General features: G+C 42.5%; 1 protein-coding gene across 1 annotated transcript in view; it reads left to right on the top strand.

The window, feature by feature from the left end:
* SCARB2 (scavenger receptor class B member 2) overlaps window positions 1-23680 on the top strand; it is a 76686-nt gene that overhangs the window by 13387 nt on the left and 39619 nt on the right. The window contains exons 3-4 of the mRNA XM_077750882.1: window positions 8824-8981; window positions 22863-23010. Of these exons, the coding sequence (XP_077607008.1) occupies window positions 8824-8981; window positions 22863-23010 (306 nt within the window). The remainder of the gene's footprint in view (window positions 1-8823; window positions 8982-22862; window positions 23011-23680) is intronic.

Below are 23680 nucleotides of genomic sequence, written 5' to 3'. Positions count from 1 at the left end.
GAGGCTCGGCTTGAGTGTGAACTCAGCTGAGTGTGGCCAGGGAGAGGGGGGTGATGCAATAGGGGTGGAGGCAGGAGGCAGATGGTGAATGAGGAGAACCCCAGGTCGTAATAGAGTCTGGCAGGCTGCCAAGGACCACTTTCATTGTTAGGTTTTGCATTTGCTTTGTTTAGTTAAGGACTCCAGTGTACTAAATGTTTATTTCTATCCCGAAACTGCCTTAGTCAACTTGAGATGTGGAGGAGCAAGTTCAAGTCAGGCTGTTATAAAAACAGTCAGTTTTACCCTCTTTTCTGGAAAGGATTGTGCCCTCCTTTCTGGAAACTCTTCTATTTGTCTTTGGATTTTGGCCTAAGAGCTGGATGCAAACCAAAGAAGATAAACTCGCAGTTCACCCATCTGTCAATTCACACTTGCTGGCTCTTTTGAGGTTCATCATTCTGAGGTGATTTTCTTTCCTCTTAGAAATAAATGAGATTACAAGTCCTTTCTCTCTGAAACTCTTTACACACTGGGACGCTTGTCAGGAAAAGTTAGCAAGGAATACAGCGTGCTAAATCAGCCATCCTGGCAACAATAGGGAAAGAAATACTCTGAAGCTGAGTGTGGGGGATGGTGGCTCTTGGAGCTTTTGTGGGAGCACTGGCCACAGCTGATGAGGCATCAGCCTCGCCTTTGTTTTGCAAGGACAGAGGGAGAGCCTAGATGAAGTCTGTTCTCTGTGGATCCACTCCTTTCCTTCGGGGCCTCTTAATGACATTTTATAGAATCTGAGTATCTCAGATTTTCATTAAAAAAATAAGGGAATAATTATTTTTTCTGCTTCCAGGATTAATTTACTTCTGTTGTAAACCATCCCAACGCATAAAAGCATAACAGAGAGAATGGAGACCTCTTGTAATCCTGGCCCATAGAGATGTGTGTGATTAGATATTTAGTGTGGCTGCTTAGAGATTTTGATGGTAACTAAAACATCGAAATTTTAAAATGAACTGTATTTTACCCCACTGATATTTCCATGTTTGTGTTTTATCTGCTAGTCTTGTTCACGTATATACGTATTTTACATTGTCTTTTTCCATTTAGCATAGATCATGAGCATGTTTCTTGTTTCTATGTAGTCTTTATAATTTTAATGGTTGCTTTCTTATCCAACCTGTGAATTATCATAATTTATTTAACCATTCTTTTCTGTTTGACATTTTGGTTATTTCTGATTTTATGCTAATTCCTTGTTGTCTCAGCCTAAACTGAATTAAAGACAGAGCTGGAAGAAAGGATCATGACCAAAGGCTTTCTGTGTGGTTTCTTTCTCTTTTATTGTTTAACATTTGCTGGGCTGTCGACATTTCAGCGGATTAATGGGAGTGACATGATTCCTTTTTTAATTTATTGATTCATTCTCTTTTGTTAAACTTAAAATTTTTTTTTCATTTTTTTCATTTTTTAAATGTTTATTTTTGAGTGAGTGCATGCACAAGCAGGGGAGGAGCGGGGTGGGGGTGGGAGGGGAACAGAGGATTCCAAGTTGGTTCCTTGCTGACAGCACAGAGCCCAATGTGGGGCTCGAATCCATGAACTGATCGTGACCTGAACCAAAGTCAGACACCCAGGCGCCCTTCCTTTTTTATTTTAAATAAAGACCTGGAACTCTCCCATCCCCACTCAAGATGGCAATAACCAGGATCACAGTTACCATTCATTGAGCATTTTGAGGTGGCTTGAGATAAGCTTTCTGCTGAAATCTCATTTCACCCTTTCAATAATCCTAGCCAAGCCCTCATTCCCATTTGTGCCCAGGTAACCTTCTAAAACACTTCTTGCCTCTGTCAGTGGAAAATAGGCAGCATGGCACAATAGTTAGCACCATATAAAAAACAAATCCAGCCTAAGTAAAGAGAGACTATTTGAAAGGACTCACGCAGTAGGAGGCAGGAGACTGCATTTGGGAGATCTCTGAAAGTGTGCTCTGCTAATGAAAAGGAGAGTAACAAAGCTGGGAAGGAGAGAAACTTAGCCAAAGTTTGGCTCACAAGCATTTTCCCCACCTTTATTGAGGTATGGTTGGCAAGTAAAAAGTACATATATTTGGCGTTGAGTTGTATAAGTTCTTTATATGTTTTGGATACTAACCTCCTATCAGGTATCTTGTAAATACCTTCTCCTATTCAGTAGGCTGCCTTTTTTCTTCTCTTGCTGGTTTCCTTAGCTGTGCAGAAGCTTTCGATCTTGGTGTAGTCTCAGTAGTTTATTTTTGCTTTTGTTTCCCTTGCCTGAGGAGACCTATCTAGAAAAAATGTTGCTTTGGCTGATGTCAGAGAAATTGTTGCCTGTGTTCTCTTCTAAGATTTTTATGATTTTAGGTCTCACATTTAAGGTCTTTAATCCATTCTGAGTTCATTTTTGTGATTGGTGTTAGAAAGCAAAATGGGTGAAGGGGAATGGGAAATACAGACTTCCAGTTATGGAATGAATAAGTCATGGGAATAAAAGGCACAACAGAGGGAATATAGTCAGTGATATTGTAATAGTGTTGTATGGTGACCGGTGGTAGCTGCACTTGGTGAACATAGCATTATGTGTAAACTTATTAAATCACTATGTTCTACACCTGAAACTAAGGTAACATTGTGTGTCAACTATACTCAAAAAATTTTAAACTGTATACATATAAGGTGTACTACATGATGTTTTGAATAATATATACATTGTGAAATGATTATTATAATCATACTAATTAACATATCCATCACCTCACTTAGTTACCTTTGTGTGTGTGTGGGGGGGGTGAGAACGCTTGAGATCTATTCTCTTAACAAATTTCAAGCAGACAATAACAGATTATTAACTACAGTCAGCATGCTATACATTAACAGGCATTTTGTTCCCATTGATCCGTGGGAACCTGTGATTCAACTAATCAATATTGAGGCAAAAACTGAGAATGTGGAGGGTCTGCATCTGGCCTTAGGTAAATGAGGCATAAACAATGAGGGAACCTTATCTAAGCCATATGGAAGGGTGCTTCTTTGCAGTAAGCCATTTCCTGGAACACAAAAGTGGTGGTTGGGGGTAGGGAGATTCTTGAACCATTTACTGTTTTCCAGGAGCACGAGGCTCTGGTAAAATTCAACGTTACCAGGAGCTCAGGTTTAGAGTGAATTTTAGGGTGGGAGGCTGACTCCATCTCCTACTAGTGAACCTTAGGCATTCTCCTAACCTTTGAGCTTCGGTCTCCCAATGGGTAAAAACAGGGAAAAGGATTTTCACTTTGACAGCTATTAAGGGAGATTACATGAGATAAAGGGCAATATAGTGCCTGGCTCTTGAAAGTGCCGTGCAGCTTGTGAATCTTCGTTGGCTCCCCATTGTATTGCAGACAAAATCTAGGCTCCTAGAACCCCAACCCAGCTCTCAAAATGAATCTCTCTACTCCTCATAAAACCTATATGCAGTCACACCTAACACTGTCCCTCTCTGAATGTTTTATTTTCTCACTCTCCACATTCATTGTCTTTCTGATTAAGCAGAGGGTTCCAGGAGAGATGGACACAGAACAGGCAGGGAGGAAGGCTCACTCTGCCAACACAGAGAGGATAGTTGAATCAACCCTGGCTGTCCATCATGTGTCTGTGACCTCTGCTTGCTAAATTTTTATTCTTTCTCCCTGGCCCACTTTAAGGACTGCCTTTCTCCATCTCAGGTCATAGAATCCACTACCTGAACACTCGCGAGACTGTTGCCTGGTATAGTCCCTGGCCATGTATCACATTCTACTTTATATTGTCAGTTAACCTGCATGTGTGTGTCAATACTCTCCAAAGTGGAGGCCAAGCTCCTGGCATGCAGACACCATATCTGTGTTGCTGGGCAGCTCTGATGATGCCTAGCACATACGTAGTGTTGTGAGGATTTGCATTCATAGTTCTGCACTTTGCAAGAAAACCATGGGCATAGCACTGCTTTAAATAGTTGTTAGGAAAAGGGGTTGTGGAGAGATACAGATTTTTTTCTTTCAACCCACAAAAGGAACCAGCTATACTTAGCTCTTTAGGGTACTGGATTATTGATAAGATACACAAACTGATGGGGACTAGATCTCTCATGATTATGTGATTCTAATGACACTATTGCTTTCTGGTATCTGAATGTGATAACCACTTCGTCTGGTATAGTTTTTTTTTTAACTTTTTAAAATGTTTTATTTATTTCTGAGAGAGAGAGAGGCAGCGTGAGCAGGGGAGGGTTAGAGAGAGAGAGAGAGAGGAAGACAAAGAATCCAAAGCAGCCTCCAGGCCCTGAGCTAGCTGTCAGCACAGAGCCCAACGCGGGGCTCGAACCCATGAACTGCGAGATCATGACCTAAGCGAAAGTCGGACGCTTAACCGACTAAGCCACCCAGGTGCCCCTAGAGAGCTACTCTTAAGGCCTGGCACTTGGAACACTTATGACTTTGCATTCGATCGCCCGTGCCTTTCTTCTGCACCCCTCTGATTGCCTCCTAGCAAGTCCTTCTCGCCTAGCCTTTTATGAGTAAAGATGGTGGAAGCTAGTGTCTGAGTTTTCTAGAACTATATTTTGTTGATTGAACTAACGTTTCTCTAAGAACTGCACTGTTCTAGACACTGTGGGAAGATTAAAGGGGGAAAAAAAGACCTCTTTTTGTAGGTTAGTACCTTCTATTATTTAAAAAAATTTTTTTAATGTTTATTTATTTTTGAGAGAAAAAGAGAAAGGGGGAGTGGAAGAGGGGGAAAGAGAGAGGGAGACACAGAATTGGAAGCAGGCTCCAGGCTCTGAGCTGTCAGCATAGAGTCCAATGCGGGGCTCAAACTCATGAGCTGTGAGATCATGACCTGAGATGAAGGCGGGTGCTCAACCAACTGAGCCACTCAGGTGCCCCACCTTCTATTTTAAAAAGTAACAGTTAACTTCATACTTTGCCATATTGAATAGATGCACTTCCCTTCTCGTTTTTGGTTGCTAATATGGCCTGCTTCAGGTCAATTCCTGTTAACTTCAATTTTTGGAAGATTTTCTGACCTGGCCTCTTTTTCCCTACAAAATTCCAATGTAATGTGTTACGGGGCTCAAGGGAAGAGATGATCCATCTGGGTAAAGGGGGATTACTCAAGGAATTCATGGAGGAGAGAATATTGCCTTGCCCTATTCTGGAAATATATGGGCAAGAAAAAGATGTCCTTATTTAATGAAGTCAGACAACTTAAAAAATATCCGTGGACCTTCAAAATCCTCTAGAAGACCAATTATTATTTGTATGTTAGATTTCATGTAGTTAACATATTCGTTTTAGGTAGGTTAAATTCATGTTACTAAGCTGTTTCTGGGAGCTATATGTATACTTTATGGCAAAGAAACTCTACCATATAACTTGTACAACTAAAATGTGTAGTATATTTATACTTGTTGGTTTTTGGTTTTTGTTTTAATGTTATAAGCAGAAGTAGGGTTGGAGGGTAGAGAAGAGCCACACAGGATTCCAGACCCAGCTGTGACATTAAGTAGCTGAATGAGCTTCAGCACACCCCCTTACCCTTCCATAGCCTCTAGGGCACCTCTTCTCGACCACAGCACCCTTTCAGTTCTGCTGTTCTCCCGCTCTCTGTGCCTGACTCTTCAAATAACTAAGACTCTGGTTTTGGAGGTAAAAGACCACAAGTGTTTTAAAACATTGCCTGAAGTGACTGATTCAGCTGCTCGGGTGCTGGACAGAGGAACATCAATGCCTGCAGGGCAGTGGGGGAGGCTTCACCAAAGAGAGTCTGAGCTGAATCCAGAAAGTTGGAGGAAGGGAGTTTCATGGTTTGTCTTTAATTTTTTCTATCTCGGGGCACCTGGGTGGCTCAGTCGGTTGGGCGGCCGACTTTGGCTCAGGTCATGATCTCACAGCTTGTGAGTTCAAACCCCGCATCGGGCTCCTTGCTGATAGCTCAGAGTTTGGATCCTACTTCAGATTCTGTGTCTCTCTGCCCCTCCCCTACTCACACTCTGTCTTTCTCTGTCTCTCTAAAGTAAATAAACATTAAATTTTTCTATCTCATCAAGCTGATCTCCTCTCAGCAAATCAGTACTGATAGTGAAGGCCAAAAATATTTCAATAATATGTTGTTTGAATAGAAATCTGGTGATTAGACATTTTAAATGGATGCTAAACTGCAAATAATCACCAGTTCCATGGCACGGCCAACTCACGGATGTATATTTACTTTCAGCCCTCCAGATCACCAGCTTTGCTTCGAGGAGCTTAGGTTTTCTGCTCTATGTAGAGCCCAATGCAGGGTTCCAACTCACACACCATGAGATCATGACGTGAGCCAATATCAAGAGTCACCAATATCAAGAGTCAGACACTTAACTGACTTACCCACCCAAGCGCCCCAAGATATTTTCAATTTACAATAGAGCAATATCATTAAGTTCCTTTGCAACATTCCTTCTATTAAAAAGCAGGCCTGGACTAATAAAATTTGTCATTCTGGGTGGGCCTGGGTGGCTTAGGTAGTTAAGTGTCCGACTTTGGCTCAGGTCGTGATCTCGTAGCTTGTGGGTTCACCTCCCCATCGGGCTCTGTGCTGAGAGCTCAGAGCCTGGAGCCTGCTTCAGATTCTGTGTCTCCCTCTCTCTCTACCTTTCCCTACTCATTCTCTGTCTCTCTCAAAAATAAATAAACGTTAAAAGTTTTTTTCTTTTAAATAATAAAAGTTTAAAAAGTAAAATAAAATTAAAAAATAAAAATTGACATTCTGTTGTGTGCTGTGTTACAGCACATTTTCGCATGTGGTATCTAACATGTTTTGAAGCCTGCCCCTTTGTCTTTTGTCACTCAAAGCCTCAATGCAAGAGGTGACCTCAGAGGATGCTTCTCTTGCAGTCTAGTCTTTTTTTTTTTAATGTTTTAAGGTTTATTTATTTTTGAGAGAGAGAGACAGAGCACAAGCAGAGAGAGGGCAGAGAGAGAGGGAGACACAGAATCTGCAGCAGGCTCCAGGCTCTGAGCTGTTGGCACAGAGCCCAACACGGGGCTGGAACCTACAAACTGTGAGATCATGACCTGAGCGGAAGTCAGATGCTCAACTAACTAAGCAACCCAGGTGCCTCACTTGCAGTCTAGTCTTACTGTTTCTCTACTGGCCTTGCATTGTCTGAATCATTTGATTTCATCTTCCTCTTTTGATCTTCTTTACAAATTTTTTTCAGTGTTAATTTCTTAGCAGTTATAATAAATTTGAGAAGTACTGAAATTTATCAAGGACAAAAAGCAGTGATCCAGATTCTCAACACTCAAGAGTTAGTGACTGTTCGTATTTTGGGTTCTTTATTCTCAGTCTGTCCCTTTATCTTTCTTGTGTACTTCGATGATTTTTACTATAAAAATGCACATTTTTCTCCATTAACAAGTTGAGGACTATTAGGACCTCAACTTGGATTGTAGGTTTCTGTCTCTTAACCTTGGGTGCTGTATTAATCAGCCTTCTTTTGTAGTGCTCCATAACAGACACTTTCCAAATCCCAGTGTCTTATAACAGTGACATTTATCCCACACTATTGGGGTGCCCTATGGCTGTAGTTTGAGGTTGGCTGGCTCAGCTGAACTGGGCTGGACTCCAGATTTCATGTCTGGTCAATACATCACCATTTTAGGTGAAGGATCAACAGTTACCTGGAGCATGTTCTTCTCTTGGCAAAGGGTGATTAGTGGAAACTTGCCATGCTTTTTAAGGCCTTAGTTCAAAATTTGGGCATTCCCATCCCACCCACATTTCATTGGTCAAATCAAGTCACTTGGCCAAGCCTGCAGTCAGTAGGGTGGAGAGTACCTCCTGTCTGGAGCCAAGGTTTATTAGGTTGCTAGGGCTGCTATAACAGACAGCACAGACTGGGTGACTTGAACAACACAAGTTCATTGTCTCCCAGTTCTGAATGCTGGAAGTCTGAGATGAAGGCATCAGCAAGGTTGATTCTTCTGAGGCCTCTCTCCTTGGCTTGCAGGTGTTGTCTTCTTCCTGTATCTCCACATGGTCTCACCTTGGTGTGGTTTTAGTCCTAATCTCTTCTTCTTATAAAGACATCAGTTATATTGATTACAGCCCACCCTCATGACTCTACTTAACCTTAAATTTCTCTTTAAAGACTCTATCTCCAAGTACAGTGACATTCTGAGAGACTAGGCATTAGGATTTCAGTATATGAACTCGGGAGGGGTCCCATAACACATGGTAAGGGTGGGAAATGAAAGAAGGATTGTAAGTAAGGATCCCCAAGGCTCAGCTTCCCCATCTTTAAAACAGGGGTTTGTTAGGGATTGAATGAGAAAATTCACAAAAAGTGCCTGCTGGTGGAGGTGGTAAGGATGGGTATGGTTCTACATCATGTGGAAGGACCAAATCCAGCCTTCTTGGGCCTATTGCCTTGTTCTACCCTGTGGGCAAGCTGGGAGTACACAGTACTTCTCATAATGGCCTACCTTTCACAGCAGTGTACAGTCAGTGGAATCTTCATAATAAAGTCAATAGGGCTTTTGGGTACTCAACCTATGGCCTTGGTTTTGCTAACACCACTTCTACCTATGAGCTATGGCTGCCACCTTTCCTTTGCCCCAAATATTTATTGAAGATCTTTAATTGCTTCATAGGGCTGTGGGCTTCATATTGACCTAAGGCATGGCCCTCCTTCTAAGAAACTACAGTTGAATGCCTATGAGAATAAATGAGCCAGGCGGTCAGAGCAGGGTGTGTCCCTCTCTCTGCCTCTATGTTCAAATCCAGCTGTCTCACACACTCTCCTTTTGTTTTTCGTTCCCAGAATATTGTGTTAAGGAATGGTTCCGAGACCTTTGATTCCTGGAAGAAGCCCCCTCTGCCTGTGTATATCCAGTTCTATTTCTTCAATGTCACCAATCCAGAGGAGATCCTCAGAGGGGAGACTCCCCGGTTAGAAGAAGTGGGCCCATATACCTACAGGTGAGTCCTGACCACTCCCTGCCATACCAACCAGAAATATGGAGTGGCCCCACCGTGGCCACAGTCTGCATCTCTTCCCACGAGCATCCTCTGCAGGATACGTGGGGAGTGCAGGTTTTGGTTAAATCTGTCTGAAATGTTGCTAATATTTGGCTCACCTGTGTGACACCTCACCAGAGGATGACTCTATGGATGAGGGCCAATCTCAGCCTGTTACGTTTAGGAATGCAGGTGTTTCCTCCTGAGTTGGCAAAAAGCGGTTATTGAGCCGTGAAGAGCTATGCCCTATCCCCAACCCCTTTAAGGCTGTCCCTTGATTCTCTTTGATGACTTTTAGGGCCTTAATCTATTTCCCTCCCCCACATACCATTTTAGACCAGGTTCTAGAATTCATTGTTGGTTCATAGACAGGCCTTTCTATCTCTTATTCATTTTTTTCCCCACCGGTCCTGGGTATGAGAGATAACCAAGTGTCAGGGTGGGTTAGAGTCTTTGGCAGTGACTTTGGCATTTGGCCAATTCCAAATGCTGGGGAAGTAGGAGAACTGCTTTAATCATTTTTTAGAAGATTAATAGGGGGAAGTACTCGGGGATCTTAGGGTCAGAGCATTTTCCCTGTTGTAGCAATACCCCGCCCCCCCCAATAATCTTTCCAATAAAGTTTCTCCTTTCCAACAAAGTTTAAGAAAATAGTAGAGGGGGTGCTTGGCTGACTCAGTAAGAGGAGCATGTGACTCTTAATCTCGGGGTTGTGAGTTCGAGCCCCACGTTGGGTGTAGAAATTGCTAAGAAATATAATAATCATAAATTTTAAAAAATAGAGGAATCAGCAAGATCTTTTTTGTGTAGAATTGCTAAATGGTAAAAATGCCTTACAACTCTCTTGTAATCTATTGCTCAATAAGTGGTTGCTGACTAATTTATATTATGAATCAGTACTATTCCTTGTGCAAGAATTTAGAAATAAAAGTCTTGGTCCCTGCCTCAGGTGCTCATGGTCTAACTCTGGAGTCAAATTGCCCGTTTTGACTCACCACAGCCACTTACTAGTGTTCTGTGCCTTGGTTTCTTTATCTGGAGATAAAAATAGGACAGCCACCACAGGATTGTTATCAGGATTAAATGAGCTAATGAGTCAGTATTGTTAAAGTGCTTAGATTAACACCTAGCACATAATTAGTGCTAAGTAAGCGTTTGATATTATTAGTGTTTACGGATTGTCTTAGTCTGTATAAATCAATATCCTGATTTGTAAAGATGAACTCTGTTTTTATATAAAGCAATTTTAAATTTAAAAAGGGGGATGCTCCAAGGTGGCTTTGTCAGTTAAGCATCTGACTCTTGATTTTGGCTCAGGTCATGATCTCACAGTCATGAGATCAAGCCCCAAATTGGGAGTGTGGAGCGTGCTTAAGATTCTCAATCTCTCTCTCTCTCTTTTTTCCTCACCGCCCCTCGCTGCCCCCTTCCCCTCTCACACAGGTGTGCACTCTCTCTTTCAAATAAATAAATAAATAAATAAGTAATTTTTTAAAGAGGAATCTTAAATAAATATTTGGATCTTCACTTGAAAAATTTTTTTGTATGGGTTTAATACCTAAAGAAACTGTGTACTAGGTAGAGCAGGTCTGTGTTTGAGGCTGTCTTGCTTGGGGATAATTGGAAGTTGAACTAGAATTAGAATCTAGTTTTATCGTTTTACAATTTTTTTATTGTGATTAAAAGAAAATAATATAAATGCATCATGACCACTTTTAAGTGTACAGTTCAGTAGTGTTATGTATATTTTTACAATGTTGTGCAACAGATCTCTAGAATTTTTTCGTCCTGTAAAACTGCAACTCTATACTCATTAAATAACTCCCCTGGTAGCCACCATTCTACTTTGTTTTATGAATTTCAGTGCCTTACATGCCTCATATGAATGGAACCATCCAATATTTGTTGTTTTTTTTTTTTTGCTCTTTTTATTTTTTCACTAAATTTTTTCGGGGGAAAAAATTTCACTAAATTTTTTTGGGGGGCAGTCGGGGGAAACTGCCTCCATGTGAGAATGAACTCACCTGAGAACTAAAGAAAACTCTAACAATTTTCCTCTGGGTCTCCTGGACCTGTTCCTATGCTCATTATCCTCATCTGAGAAAAAGACATACATTCTAATCATAACCCAAAGAAACCCAATGCTCCATCAAAATGTCTTCTGGGCCATTGTGTCTGCTAGCTTAATAGGCTGTTAAAAGCGTGATCATGGGGACAAATAAATCCTAGAAGTAAAACAGTGTCTGATTGTTACCATACTCCCTCCACGTTCCCATTTTATTTTTATTTTTTTTAAGGTTATTTGTTTATTTTGAGAGAGAGAGCAAGAGAGGCAGAGAGAGAGAGAGAGAGAATATACCAAGCAGGCTCTGTGGTGCCACAGTGCAGAGCCTAATGCAGGGCTCGAACTCACGAACTGTGAGGCCATGACCTGACCTGAAACCAGGAGTTGGACGCTTAACTCACTGAGCCAGGTGTCCCCATGTTCCCATTTTAGACGGACCAAGACTTACTCGTGAGAAAAGCTCAGGAACATCTTACAGGAGTTCTTAACCTAGGATCCACAGATCCCTAAGGGGTCCATGGATAGAATTCAAAGTGGTCTGTGTCTTGGGTAGGAAAAAAATGATAATTTATTTTCACTGACCCCTCACTAAAATTTAGAATTTCCTTTGAGTATAAATGTAGGCAACATACCACAGTGGTGTAAGCAGTACCCATGGCTTCCTCATTAATGGAAACACCGATATTGTGTCTCATGAAAGCTATTGTCCATGATACCATTCATTTTCATAAATACTTCAGAATTATAGTAATTGTTAGACTTGCTGTTGCATCTTATTCAAAGTATCAATAAAGAAGCATGGTGTATTACCATATCACAGATTTTAAAAATGATACCTATATTTCAGTAATTGGTTTCCTTTGTAATCCTGTAATTTTGTTCTGTGTATGTAAAAACATTTCTTTAAGAAAGGGTCGATAGACTTGACCAGATGGCCATAAGGAAGATTAAAAACCCTGAGAGCAGATCCAGTAGTTTCGAAGGCAGGTTGGTCGCTCATTGATTGTTTCGTGTTTGCTTCCTGAGTTTTCCTTCCTCTGGTTTTTCTCCCTGCCCTGATCTCTCTTCCATTTTACTGCCAAGGTGGTTTCCCTTCCCTGCTCAGGGTCTTAGTGACTCTTCCTGTATGATGTACCAGGCCTACGCACTCTGTCTCCTTCCGTATGTCTAGCTTTTCTGTTTTATTTTAATTTTAATGTAATTTTTTGGCACTCTCAACCTCAGATTTTATACTCTAGCCAGAGCTCTCCAACAGAAATTTACTATAGGCCACAAAGGTATTTGAAAATTTTCTTGGAATCACATTTAAAAGGGTGAAATTAATTTTAATATTTTATTTACCCCAGTGCTATCCCAAACAGTGTCATTTCAACATGTAATCAATATCCGGAATTATTAATGAGATACTTTATATTCTTTTCTCCCCCCATGCTAAGTCTTTTAAATGTATAGCACATCTAATCTTGGACTAGCCACCTTTCGAGTGGGTAACAGCCACATGGGGCTGGTGGCTACCATATTGGACAGCACAGTTCTAACTGTATTGCAGTTGTTTGTAAGTCCCCAGCTATGCTGCTGTGCCATTATGTGCAATTCCCTCAGTCAAGAATGAACTCCCCACCGCCTCTCTCAGATCAGTTGGTGCCGCTTCCTGAGCGGGCACCTGAAAGTCCTGAGACTTTCCCTGACTTTGGATGAGCTCTCCCTAGTATGTGTGTCTGTTACAAACTGAATAAAGGCATTTTAACAATTGGTTACATATCTGTCTTCCCAATGTACTGAAAGCTCACGAGGGGCAGAAAGCAAGTCTTTCATCTCGGAAAATCCAGTGGCTGGTGAATATATGTGAAACAAGTAAATGAAATATCCTCAGCCATGGCTTAAATCCTTAGGACGCAAGAGGAGAAACTATTTAAATCCACAGAACACAGCTCAGCTGAGACCACAGGACTTAATCCATGGAAGCCCAGGAGGCAAGGCTAGGTTCAAGAAAGAGGAATAGGGTCTTGAAAACGAATGGCTTGGTTCACGAACAGATGCTCACATGTGCCCTGCAAACTGCTGGGCGTTCCTCTCAGGGTTGAGTGAGTTGTAAGCTGGAGTTTGCAGAAAAAGAAGGCGTTTTAGTAGCTCTTAGGGCTCTTCTAGAGAGCCTTTTGCAGTCTTCTAATGGATCTGATTTCTATCACCTGTGATTTAATTATGCTATTGTTTACACAAGAAGGATAGAATATTCCAGTAACTCCTGCCCCAGTGTTTAATAGTTCCTTGGGTTCCTTCCCAACTGAGTCAGCGACCTTGATTGTGTGCAGAGGGGCCTGAGGCAGGAAGGCAAAGGCAAGCTGGCCTCCTGTCCTGCTGGTGAGCGCGGAATGGTCTTGGTGCTGGGGAATCTCTGAGAAGAGGGAAAGGCCCTCTTCTGTGGAGGCCCTGGGTCATTTGACAAACAATTCACAGTGGCACCTTTCCGCCAACATTCACTTATTGATGACTTGAGAATATTTGTATTTTTGGAAAAAGATGATGGTGGTTCTGCAAAGTAGATAAGAACCAGTCATTCTGGTTTAAGGAATGTAGTGCGTTATTTACATTTGTATAAAGTGTGGGTTGAGCAGCCTTGGGGCCGACCTGTCAGCACGAGCTAACTTGCCTCCTGGTCCTGTTGCTTAGTGACATATTTGCCTAAAATGTGTATCCAATTTATGATAGTCATTGGCTTCTGCAACCTTTTTGAGATTCTTTTCATTTTGTCAGGTTTCTTTTTCTTTTTTGCCTACTAATTAACACACCAAGAATTAAAAAGGAAAACTAGTTTATCCAAGGGCTCTTTCAATGAACTTTCATATTTCTAAGACATACTTGCTAAATTTACAGTATTCCATTAACTATCTTCTATTTGAGTTTCTTGGTTTTGAGGTTTGGATTAATTTATTTTTTAGGCTCATATTACTGCTTTAATAGTAAAGGAGGAGACATTAGGGATAAATATCTCANAAGATCTCCTGCCATTCCTTTCTGACCTGCCAAGTTTCAGTAGATAGGTCTGTCACCACTCTGATAGGTTTGCCTTTGTATGTTAGGGCCCTTTTCTCCCTAGCTGCTTTCAAAATTTTCTCTTTGTCCTTATATTTTGCCATTTTTACTACTATATGCCTTGCAGAAGGTCGATTCAGATTATGTCTGGGGGGNTGAGCCCGCTGGGGTGAGGAGATCAAGTTCCCTCTGTGTCTCATCACCCAACACGCGAACTCGAGGTCTCATCTGCCAGTTTTTAGCGCCTTGCCTTCCTTCTAGAGCTCCAGCCAGCTAGGAGCACGGACGCCGGTGCCTGCGCGCCTCCTCGGGGGTCCAGGCCCGCCTCAAGGGTAATGGCTGCTGGCGCCCAGCCTCTCCCCGCCGGCCAGGAGCCCGCACAGAGAAGCAAATCGTGAGCGCAGCCCCTCCTGGGCGACTTGGAGCGTGGAGGGGCCTGACGCGCAGGTATTTTGTGCGCAAAGATTTTCTACACCCTGAGCGGAGGTTTTTTTCCCCCCGAGCGGAGGTTTTTCTGTTTCGGACTCTCTTTTTCCCCTCTCACTCCCCACAGAGGGAGTGGCCCGTCTCTCCGGTCTCCAATCCAGGCCCAATTGTTACTTCCCCAGTTCGCACCACGTTAGAAGTCTTTCTCAGTGGAATCTGCGTCCTTTCTCTCCCAATCTCTTGGGTGTGGTATGGTTTCCTATGGCTTCAGATCTTTTCCGTGTGATGCCTGGGCGCGAGTGCAGGTACGGAGCTCCCTCTCTCATAAGCACTTTTAAATTATTCCTTGACCATTAAGTAGTACTGCATTATAAAATAATGTTTATAATATCATATGTAGCATTAACTTTAAAAGCATAATCTGCGTTTTACATTGTTGACCTTAAAAGTAAAACAGCCAGTTATTTTTCCAGCAAAATGGGTTTATTCAGGGATAGCAGAGGAATTACAGTCAGCACATGCAAGCTATAGCAAACCATAGGTAAGTCTGTAGTTCAAAACAGAGGAACGTTACTCTATAGAGAAAAAGAGGAATTGGGAGGGGCTATTTTGAAAGGAAATCCGTTGGAGGAAAAAATGAGAGTTCAGGTCAGGATGGTTTCTTATTGGCTGACATGTATTTTCTTACTGGCTGAACTCATTGCTGGACAAGAAGAAGGAAATCTGGCCATGTGTAGCAACACAGATGGAACTTGAGGGTGTTATGCTGAGTGAAATAAGTCAGGCAGAGAAAGACAGATACCATATGTTTGCACGTATAGGTGGATTAGGAGGAACTTCGTGGGGGAGAAGAAGGGAAAATAGTTGGGGAGAGGGAGGGAGGCAAACCATGAGACTCTTGAATGCCGAGAACAAACTGAGAGCTGATGGGGGTGGGGGCGAGGGGAAGAGGGGTGATGGGCATGGAGGAGGGCACTTGTGGGGATGAGCACTGGGTGTTATATGGAAACCAACTTGACAATAAACTATTTTAAAAAAAAAGAAATATTTTTGGTTTTGGCCTGCTACTGAGGATGAGTTGGTAAGGTGTGTGAGCTCCCCCTTCTGGCCTCCTGACTTTGTTTTAAATGAGAATTCGTTTATTTGGTTTCATGTTATTATGCAAATAACATAAGTAAGCAGTAAAGATAAACTTGAAAATGGAGTAAAGTAAGACAAACTGCTACCATCCATGATTTCACTGTCTCGAAGATAACCAGTGCTACTATTTTACTGGTTATCTTCTCAGCCATTTTTCCATGGGTGACTTTTACTTTTACATGGTTATCAAACTATATAGACCTATGTATGATATGCATAAACATATACATTATATGTATATTCTATTCGCTTAATATTACCTTATTGGTATTTCTTGATATTATGGCTTTCTCTTGTAATTCAACCCAAGTCCATATGCCCAACACGCAGGAAAGCCAGTCACTGAGAATTGAAATGTGCAGCAAGGAAAGGGTTTATTGGAGAGGCGTCCAAATGAAAAGGCAAGGGGAGGGCAGGCCTCAAATCCACCTCCCCAAAGGGTTGTGGTTGGATGTATTTAAGGATAAGGGGTCAGAATGGCAAGGGGTATATACTTGAGTAGAATATGCTGGTTGGAAATAAGGAGAAGGGAGGTGTCTTTCTTCCTTTTTGAACATGTGTGCGCATTCAGGAATCCTGTCTTCTCATGGGATACGTGTTCATTAAATGGCAGAGGAAGCATGGTAAGTGTGTGGGGGGAGATCTCGGGGTGTGTCATCACAGAGGTTACTTGCGTTCACTCTTGCTCCCTTTGGCCCAACCACAAGAATTCTTCCCCATTTCTTCCAGTCTCAGCTACTCTTGTTGGTAATGAGTCAGCGTCTGCAAAACAAGCTCCTCAATCAATCCGGTTTAACCAGGGTTCTCTTAGGGTAGAACAGTCAAGCATTTGTTAACTCACCATATTGGGTTCAGTCTTTATACAAATACATTTTAATGATGGTAATCTTCAGGAGCTGGCGGGACTATATTACAGCACTTTACTTAGCCATTTCTTTCCTCTTGGACATGAATATAGATCAGCTCTCATTTCATCATTTGATTACCACATGTATTGACTATTCTCCTCATGTCTGGTAGCAAATTGTGTTTCAGGAGAAAAATCAAATTTAACTATGTACCTCCGAGGAATGCATGTAAACATGAGATTCCAAAGACAGCCAGGCAAAATGAGGTATAGATATGTATATATATATCATCCACAACTAAGGAGAATTGGTTGGGGGTCTGGGACTTCAAAAGGAAGGAAAGCAATTTGCAGGAAGATGAAAAAGAGTAAACTTTTGGTAAACAAATGTCTGCAAGGCCATTCAGAAACAATGGGATATAGAGGACTTTGATCTAACAGGCCTTGCTAGATTTCTCCCTGTCTGTCATGTCTGATTCGTATTCTGTTGTGAATCTATGGTGATAGCTCTCTTCCAGGAGCTGGTTCTCTACCTAAATGCTTTTAGGCAGTCAGGGGAAGGTCAAAGCTTCTTCCTGAGTGGTTTGGGCCTTGATTGTTTTCAGGGCAAAATAATCAGCATGCCAAAGTGAGACATCTGGAAGCAAGTGGTCTTGAACCCCGGCGGCACCCCGCCTTTGGGCAGCTTCCCTTGCTCTGCCCTTTCTTCCTTGGTAGTCACATCCAGCCTGTGATTCACTGCTCCTGTGACACAGCTGTTCAGCCCAGCTGGCCCGGAGCTGCAGGCTGCTCTTTCTAAATCTCCTCTTGCAGTGTGTCCTCTTCCATACAATCACAGTTTCGCCCACTTCTCCATGTGAGAAACACATCCAATACATTCATGCTGTGCTGCCTGCCCTCACTCTCTCTCTCTCTCCATTTGGAAGCCCCTCCACTTTCCCACCTAGAGGAAGCCTCCCCCTTCCAGAACCAGCTCCTGCAGGATGACAGCCCCAGGACTCCTTTCCGGTGCCCTCCCTCCCTCCTTTGGGTGTCTGGCTAGAGCCTTGGGTCCACTTCAGAGCACTTTCCACATGGAGGTAGCGTTGGAATGGCAGTCCTGTACTCCCATGCTGTGCCGTGGATTTTTTGCAAACAGGTACCAGAGCTTCACATCTCTCCATCTCGAGAGCTTCTCATAAGCCCGCTTGCACATGGTGTTAGTAATTAATGCTTCCTAAGCACTCAGTCTGTACCAGGCTGTATTCTAACCGGATTACAAGCTTATGTGGATTACAACCTTATAAGGAAGGCATGATTTTGTCTCCATTTTACAGATGAGGAAACTGAGTAACAGAAGCAGTAAGTTCTGAGTCACAGAGCTAGTAAATGAGGAAGCCAAGGTTGAATGCACAGCCTGGCAGTCAGCTCTCCCCCCATACTCCACCTGATGTGCTCAGTCAGGTGCACATCACTGCACATGATGGCTGACAGTAATTCTCAACAAAGAGCGGTGGATGAGTGAAGAACCCAATGGCTGAAAGATAAGGATTGTATGACAATATTGTATGTATCTAATTTATACAACATCTCCAAGAAATTAGATATTGCATAGATGTTAATTTTCCAGCTAATTAAAGTTATTCCTTTTGGTCTCCTTATCTCAGGCTATTGTTTATCTTCTGTGATTGGTGAGATTTTGTTTAGTCATCCAGGGGTTTAAAAACTTTTTTGTGTTATAAAGTAAGAACTCTGGGGGTGCCTGAGTGGCTCAGGTGCTTAAGTGTTCGACTCTTGATCTCAGCTCAGGTCATGATCTCACAGTTTGTGAGTTCGGGCTCAGGGTGCACAGCGTGGAGCCTGCTTGGGATTCTGTCTCTCCCTCTCTCTGCCCTGCTCTCTCTCTCTCTCTCTTTTTCTATGTCTCTCTCTCTCAAAAACAAATAAACAAACTGAAAAAAATGTAAGAACTCTGTTTTAACCAAAAAATATTTTTAAATGAAATATCTCTAAATTCAATCTTGTATTTTCCAGCCTGACTAAGTAGTTCGTGGCATATGACTCAACCTTTTCTTAATGTTTAGGGAGATCACTATGATTAAAAAATAGTAAGCCATAATATGAGCCTGTGATGTCCCGAGGCTTTCAACATCTATAAGATTTATTAGCATCCACTAAGTACCACGGATCGTACTAGGCACTTTCAAGTACAGTTCCTTAATTAATTGTCTAGGCCTAAGATTTGCCTTGCCACTTTTTTAAACCCTTGTTTCTATTTCTGGAAGTGTCTTCAGTCTTCTTGGCTACTGTAGAGCAGTAATCGAGCACTTCTTGCTCTCAGTCTGCTGTTCCCAGCAGGAGACCACCCTGCTTCTAGTTGACTATTTTCAATGAGCTGTGGGGGAGATTTGGGTAACCAGACTTGTCCGTGTGATTATTAAAACCGCTCTCCTTGCACTGTGGCCTCCCTGTGGTTTCCAGAAGACAAGGAGCTTGGGAGGGGAAACATTTTGGGTTTCCTCCATCAGTTGCTGTTCTGACAGGGAGCCCTCCCCTCCACCATCCCTTCCCTTGGCCTCTGCAGGGCAGGAGGCCACTTCTGCTAGCCAATGGCACTGGGTCCCTTCAGTTAGAACACAGGCCATATGTCAGTCATGCCTCAGGGTGACCGGGGGCTGCGGGAAGTCATGTGGTTCGCTGTGAGTGACCTGACATGGCCCCTTGCTGCCTGCCAAGGGAATGAAGTATTTTTATAGTTTGGTAATCCTTGCTTTGAACTTTTGAAATTTATTGAGAAAACAAGTCACGTTATAGTGCTTCAAGTGATTGGAGCCTCTGTGATCGATTTCCCTTTAAAACAATAAAGAAATAAAGCAATAAAGAAAACATTTAAAAAGTCATCTCCAGAGTCAGTAAGCCCAAGCAAACGTAAATGAAGCAGGCTCTAGGCTTGGAAATATTCAGGCCATCTGAATAATTGTTCATGACATCTGGGTTCAGTGAAAAAAATGTTAAAAGCCTTAGCAAGGTTACCAGTTTTCGTTACTCAGAAAACTTGGCAAAGTTGATCCCTGGGCTTCTGTACCTGGGTTGGGTCCCAGCTCTTGGCTCCTTGGCCTGGCTTTCTTTGAGGGCAAGTTTGAGGGCAAGTTGGTTTTCACCCTGGGGTCACCTTTTCTATTTCTAGTTCTTTAGTGGTCAGCAAGGCCACCGTAGGGTTCTGGGCCGCAATACAAAGAGCTACTCCTAGAAAAGGTTGTCCCCCTCCCCCTCACTACAGGGAGGCTCTGGGACTCACCAGTGGGGAGGGGTGCCCCTCTCTTTGGGCAGAAACCTTGGTGGAGGCAGGGGTTTCCCTTGAAATGTCCTCCTCCAGCTCTAACATGTCACTTTGCATTCACTTATGTGTAGAGTCCTGGAAAACCTCGGACGTGGAGTCAGGTGACCAGAATTCCACACCTGGTCCCGACACTTGCTGGGGAGTCCTGGGCTAATTTATCTGAGTCTCTGTTTTCTTACCTATCAAAGGCTTGGGTTGTGATTTCTACGTAAGGGTCTTTGGTTACAAGCAAGACAAACTACCTCTGGCTAATTTAAATGAAAAGGGGATTTATTTGAAGGCCGTAAAGGGGCTTACAGATTCCACGCAGCAGCTGGGAAGACAGGGACAGGGGCCAGGACAGCTTTACAGGTCCACGTCACAGGAGTGCATGGCTCATTGTGTGTGCCCCGTGGCCAGAGGAAGCTGTCTTTCTACCGTGTTTTGCATCCTTTTTTAAAGCTTATTTATTTTGAGAGAGACAGCGACAGCGCGAGTGGGGGAGGGACTGCCCTCACCCCTGTACTGCCAGCACAGAGCCCCAACGTGAGGCTCAAACCCATGAAACTGTGAGATCATGACCTGAGCCGAAACCAAGAGTCGGCTGCCTAACCGACTGAGCCATCTAGGCACCCCAAATGTGTTTCGCATCTTAAGGCCTCTGTGCTCAGGATCAGAGCCCAAGGGAATGGAACTGGTCCCGCTTGGGTCTCACGGTACCGCCCAGTGCCGGCGAGGAAGGACAACAGGGCTCTGAGCAGAAGAAAAGGAAATGAATGCACGTCAGGCAACCAGGTTTCATTCTGCAGACATTTATTAAGCACATTTTAAGGGAGGCCATGTGATACGGTAGGAAGAGCACTGTGTGTGATTTAGAAGACTTATCTTCAAGTTCTGACTCTTCTGATGCCCCTCTGTGCCCTGTGTTTCCACATCGCTAAAAGTGGGGCCAAAGTGCTTTCTCTGTGCCACAGGTTCGCTGTAAGGACTGAATGGAATCAGATGAAATCGTGTGGTTAAATCCTTTGAGGTGCTATGTGGGGTCAGATATTTATCTATCACACATAGCTTGGTACTTAGTGATGAAGAGAAAGGATACCTGTTTTGATGCATATATGTGTATATGTTTGCTTCTTATTTGCTTGTCTATTTTTATTTTAAATTCTGGAAATTGAGGTATGCAATTGAGGCATCAAGACAATTCCTTCATAGTCTAAATGATGTCATTAAGTAGTTTATAACTCTGAGCCAAAGGTGTGGCACAGAGAGCCCGCTCTGCAGGTGTTTGGGGGTGAGGTTATGGTCAGGGAAGGCCTTGGGGAAGGTGGAGGGTAGCCTTTGTACCTTTGTCAGAATTATAAACTCGTATAGATTAGCCCTGTCCCATAGAAATATAATGTATTTAAGAAATACATTTCTTAAGAAATGTATAGAAATATATGTAATTAAGATTTTTCCAGTAGCCACAACAACAACAAAAAAGGCAAAAAGAAACAGATGTAATTAATATGAATGATATATTTTTATTTTACCCATTGTATTAAAGGGTATCCTATTATACTATTATTTATATACTGTTATTTAGGGGTACCTGGGTGGCTCAGTCGGTTAAGCATCCGGCTCTTCATCTTGGCTCAGGTCAAGATCTCACAGTTCCTGGGATTGAGCCCTGCGTTGGGCTCTGCCCTGATAGTGTAGAGTCTGCTTGAAGTTCTCTCTCTCCCTCTCTTTCTGCCCCTCCCCAGCACTCTGTCTCTGTCTCTCAAATTAAAGAAATACACTTAAAAAAATAAAAAATAAAATAGTATCATTTAAAAACAGGTAATCAATATAAAAAAATTAAGATTATTTTACATTCCTTTTTGTATGCTGTTTTTGAAATCTAATGTGTATTTTACCCTTACAACACATCTCAGTTTCGATATAAGCCACAGTTCAAGGGCTTAGCAGACACATGGCAACCGGGTCAGACAGCCTGGCCCTAGACAGAACAGGAAGAAGAAGAGGTAAGCAGCAGAGGGAGAGAAGCAGTAGACACAGGAATTTAGCGAACATCTACGATGGACCAGGCAGGGCCAGGGCGAGCGTAAACCATTTGGTGAACAAACTATCAGGTCCTGTTTTTATTTAGAAGTTTGATATTTTGTTCAGCGTGAATGTTTTTGCATTAATTTTGATTTTTAAAAATGCACTGCACTATGATGTACCTTCATTACTGAGTGTTCTGGCACCTCTTACATTTTGCGCACAAGGCAAGTGCCTCACATCCTCCTTACCCTAGTGATGCCCTGGCTCCCGGTCTTTCTGTGAACTTTCTAATACCTCGTCTGGGGGCATGAACCTGAACCAAACTGAACTGTGTACTAGAGAAAGGAGTGAGCTCCTCTAACATACTAAGTCTTGGGCATTTATTTTGTCAAATGAATTTTTAACTGAATGCAAGTTAGAAATAAAAAGACTTTGGAAAAGAAATTGAAATTCAAACTGATCTATGAACTGAAAAATTTGAAGCTATTTTGGGAGCCAACTGTCACTCCAGAGAGAGTTCAATGGCCTTGATTCCCTGGTCATGGTGACCCTTGACCGTTGCAGTTCCCAAATTGTAGGGGGAAAGCATGAAAAGGCCAGTGGTGAGGGACTGTATCCTAGGCCTGATTTCCTTCCTACATGCTGACTTTACTCTCTAGTTGTTAAGGAATCAGTATCTGTAAGCTCTCTAGAAAATGATTATAATGGGAATGTTATATTGAAAATAACTTCCATGCTAAAAGGTAAATCTTGCTTTTTTTTTTTTAATGTTTATTTATTTTGAGAGAGAGAGCAAGTAGGGCTGGGGCAGAGAGAGAGGGAGAATCTCAAGCAGGTTCCGTGCTGTCAGGGCAGAGCCTGATACAGGGCTCAATCTCACGAACCGCAGGATCATGACCTGACCCAAAATCAAGAGTTGGACGTTTAACTGTCTGAGCCACCCAGGAGCCCCTTGCTTTTTAAAGTGGTGCCTATTTTCAAACAGAATCCTTTTCTTTCTTTTAGGGAACTTCGAAACAAAGCAGATATTCAATTTGGAGATAATGGAACAACAGTATCCGCTGTTAACAACAAGGTCTATGTTTTTGAACGAAATCAATCTATTGGAGATCCTAAAATTGACTTAATTAGAACATTAAATATTCCTGCAGTGGTAAGTAGGCATTTTTAGTATCATTATTGTGCCTTGTAGAAGAACAAAAAAAAGCTAAGTTAAAGCTGCTATGGCTTTTTTACATCTAGGAGTTACTAAGTTATGTCAAAAATATACAAATGTGAAAATATACATTTTTACACTTCCCTTCCTGAAAGTTCATCTAAGACATTTTATTCTGAGATTTNGGTGGGGGGGGGGAGGGGGGATAGCCAATAATTTTTCAAAGATTTATTTGCCCCTTGTTTTGGCTCAGAAAATCTAGCAACAGAATTTGCATACCACTTCCTAGTTTAGATTTCCAGCTTTGATTTTTAAATTCTCCAAATACATACTGATTCCTCCCACCCCCTTTCCAAATAGCAGAGACTGGGCTGCTGATCACAGCCTCTCTGGATTTCACTGTCTGTGTTCTGACAATCCCATCCAAGACAGACATAGGAGCCCCTGAAAACTTTCCTCTTCACCTCCAGCAACCCCCTATGGAGCTCCCACTCTAACTACAGGGTGACAACGACATACGCAGCTGGGCACTCATGGTAGACTCAGGAGTAGAAAGTATTAGATCCTACGTTTGGTCTACTTGGGGGGGGGCGGGGGAGGGCGGGCAACCTCTGGCTCCGATCAGAGGGGAAGTGGCGCCCTCTTGTGGCTAAAGATGCTAGTGTAT

This window comes from Crocuta crocuta, unplaced genomic scaffold (assembly GCF_008692635.1).
Source record: "Crocuta crocuta isolate KB4526 unplaced genomic scaffold, BGI_CrCroc_1.0 scaffold1, whole genome shotgun sequence".
Taxonomy (NCBI): Eukaryota; Metazoa; Chordata; class Mammalia; order Carnivora; family Hyaenidae; genus Crocuta; species Crocuta crocuta.
The sequence above is the reverse complement of the archived record's forward strand: the minus strand, read 5'-3'. Positions and strand labels throughout refer to the sequence as shown.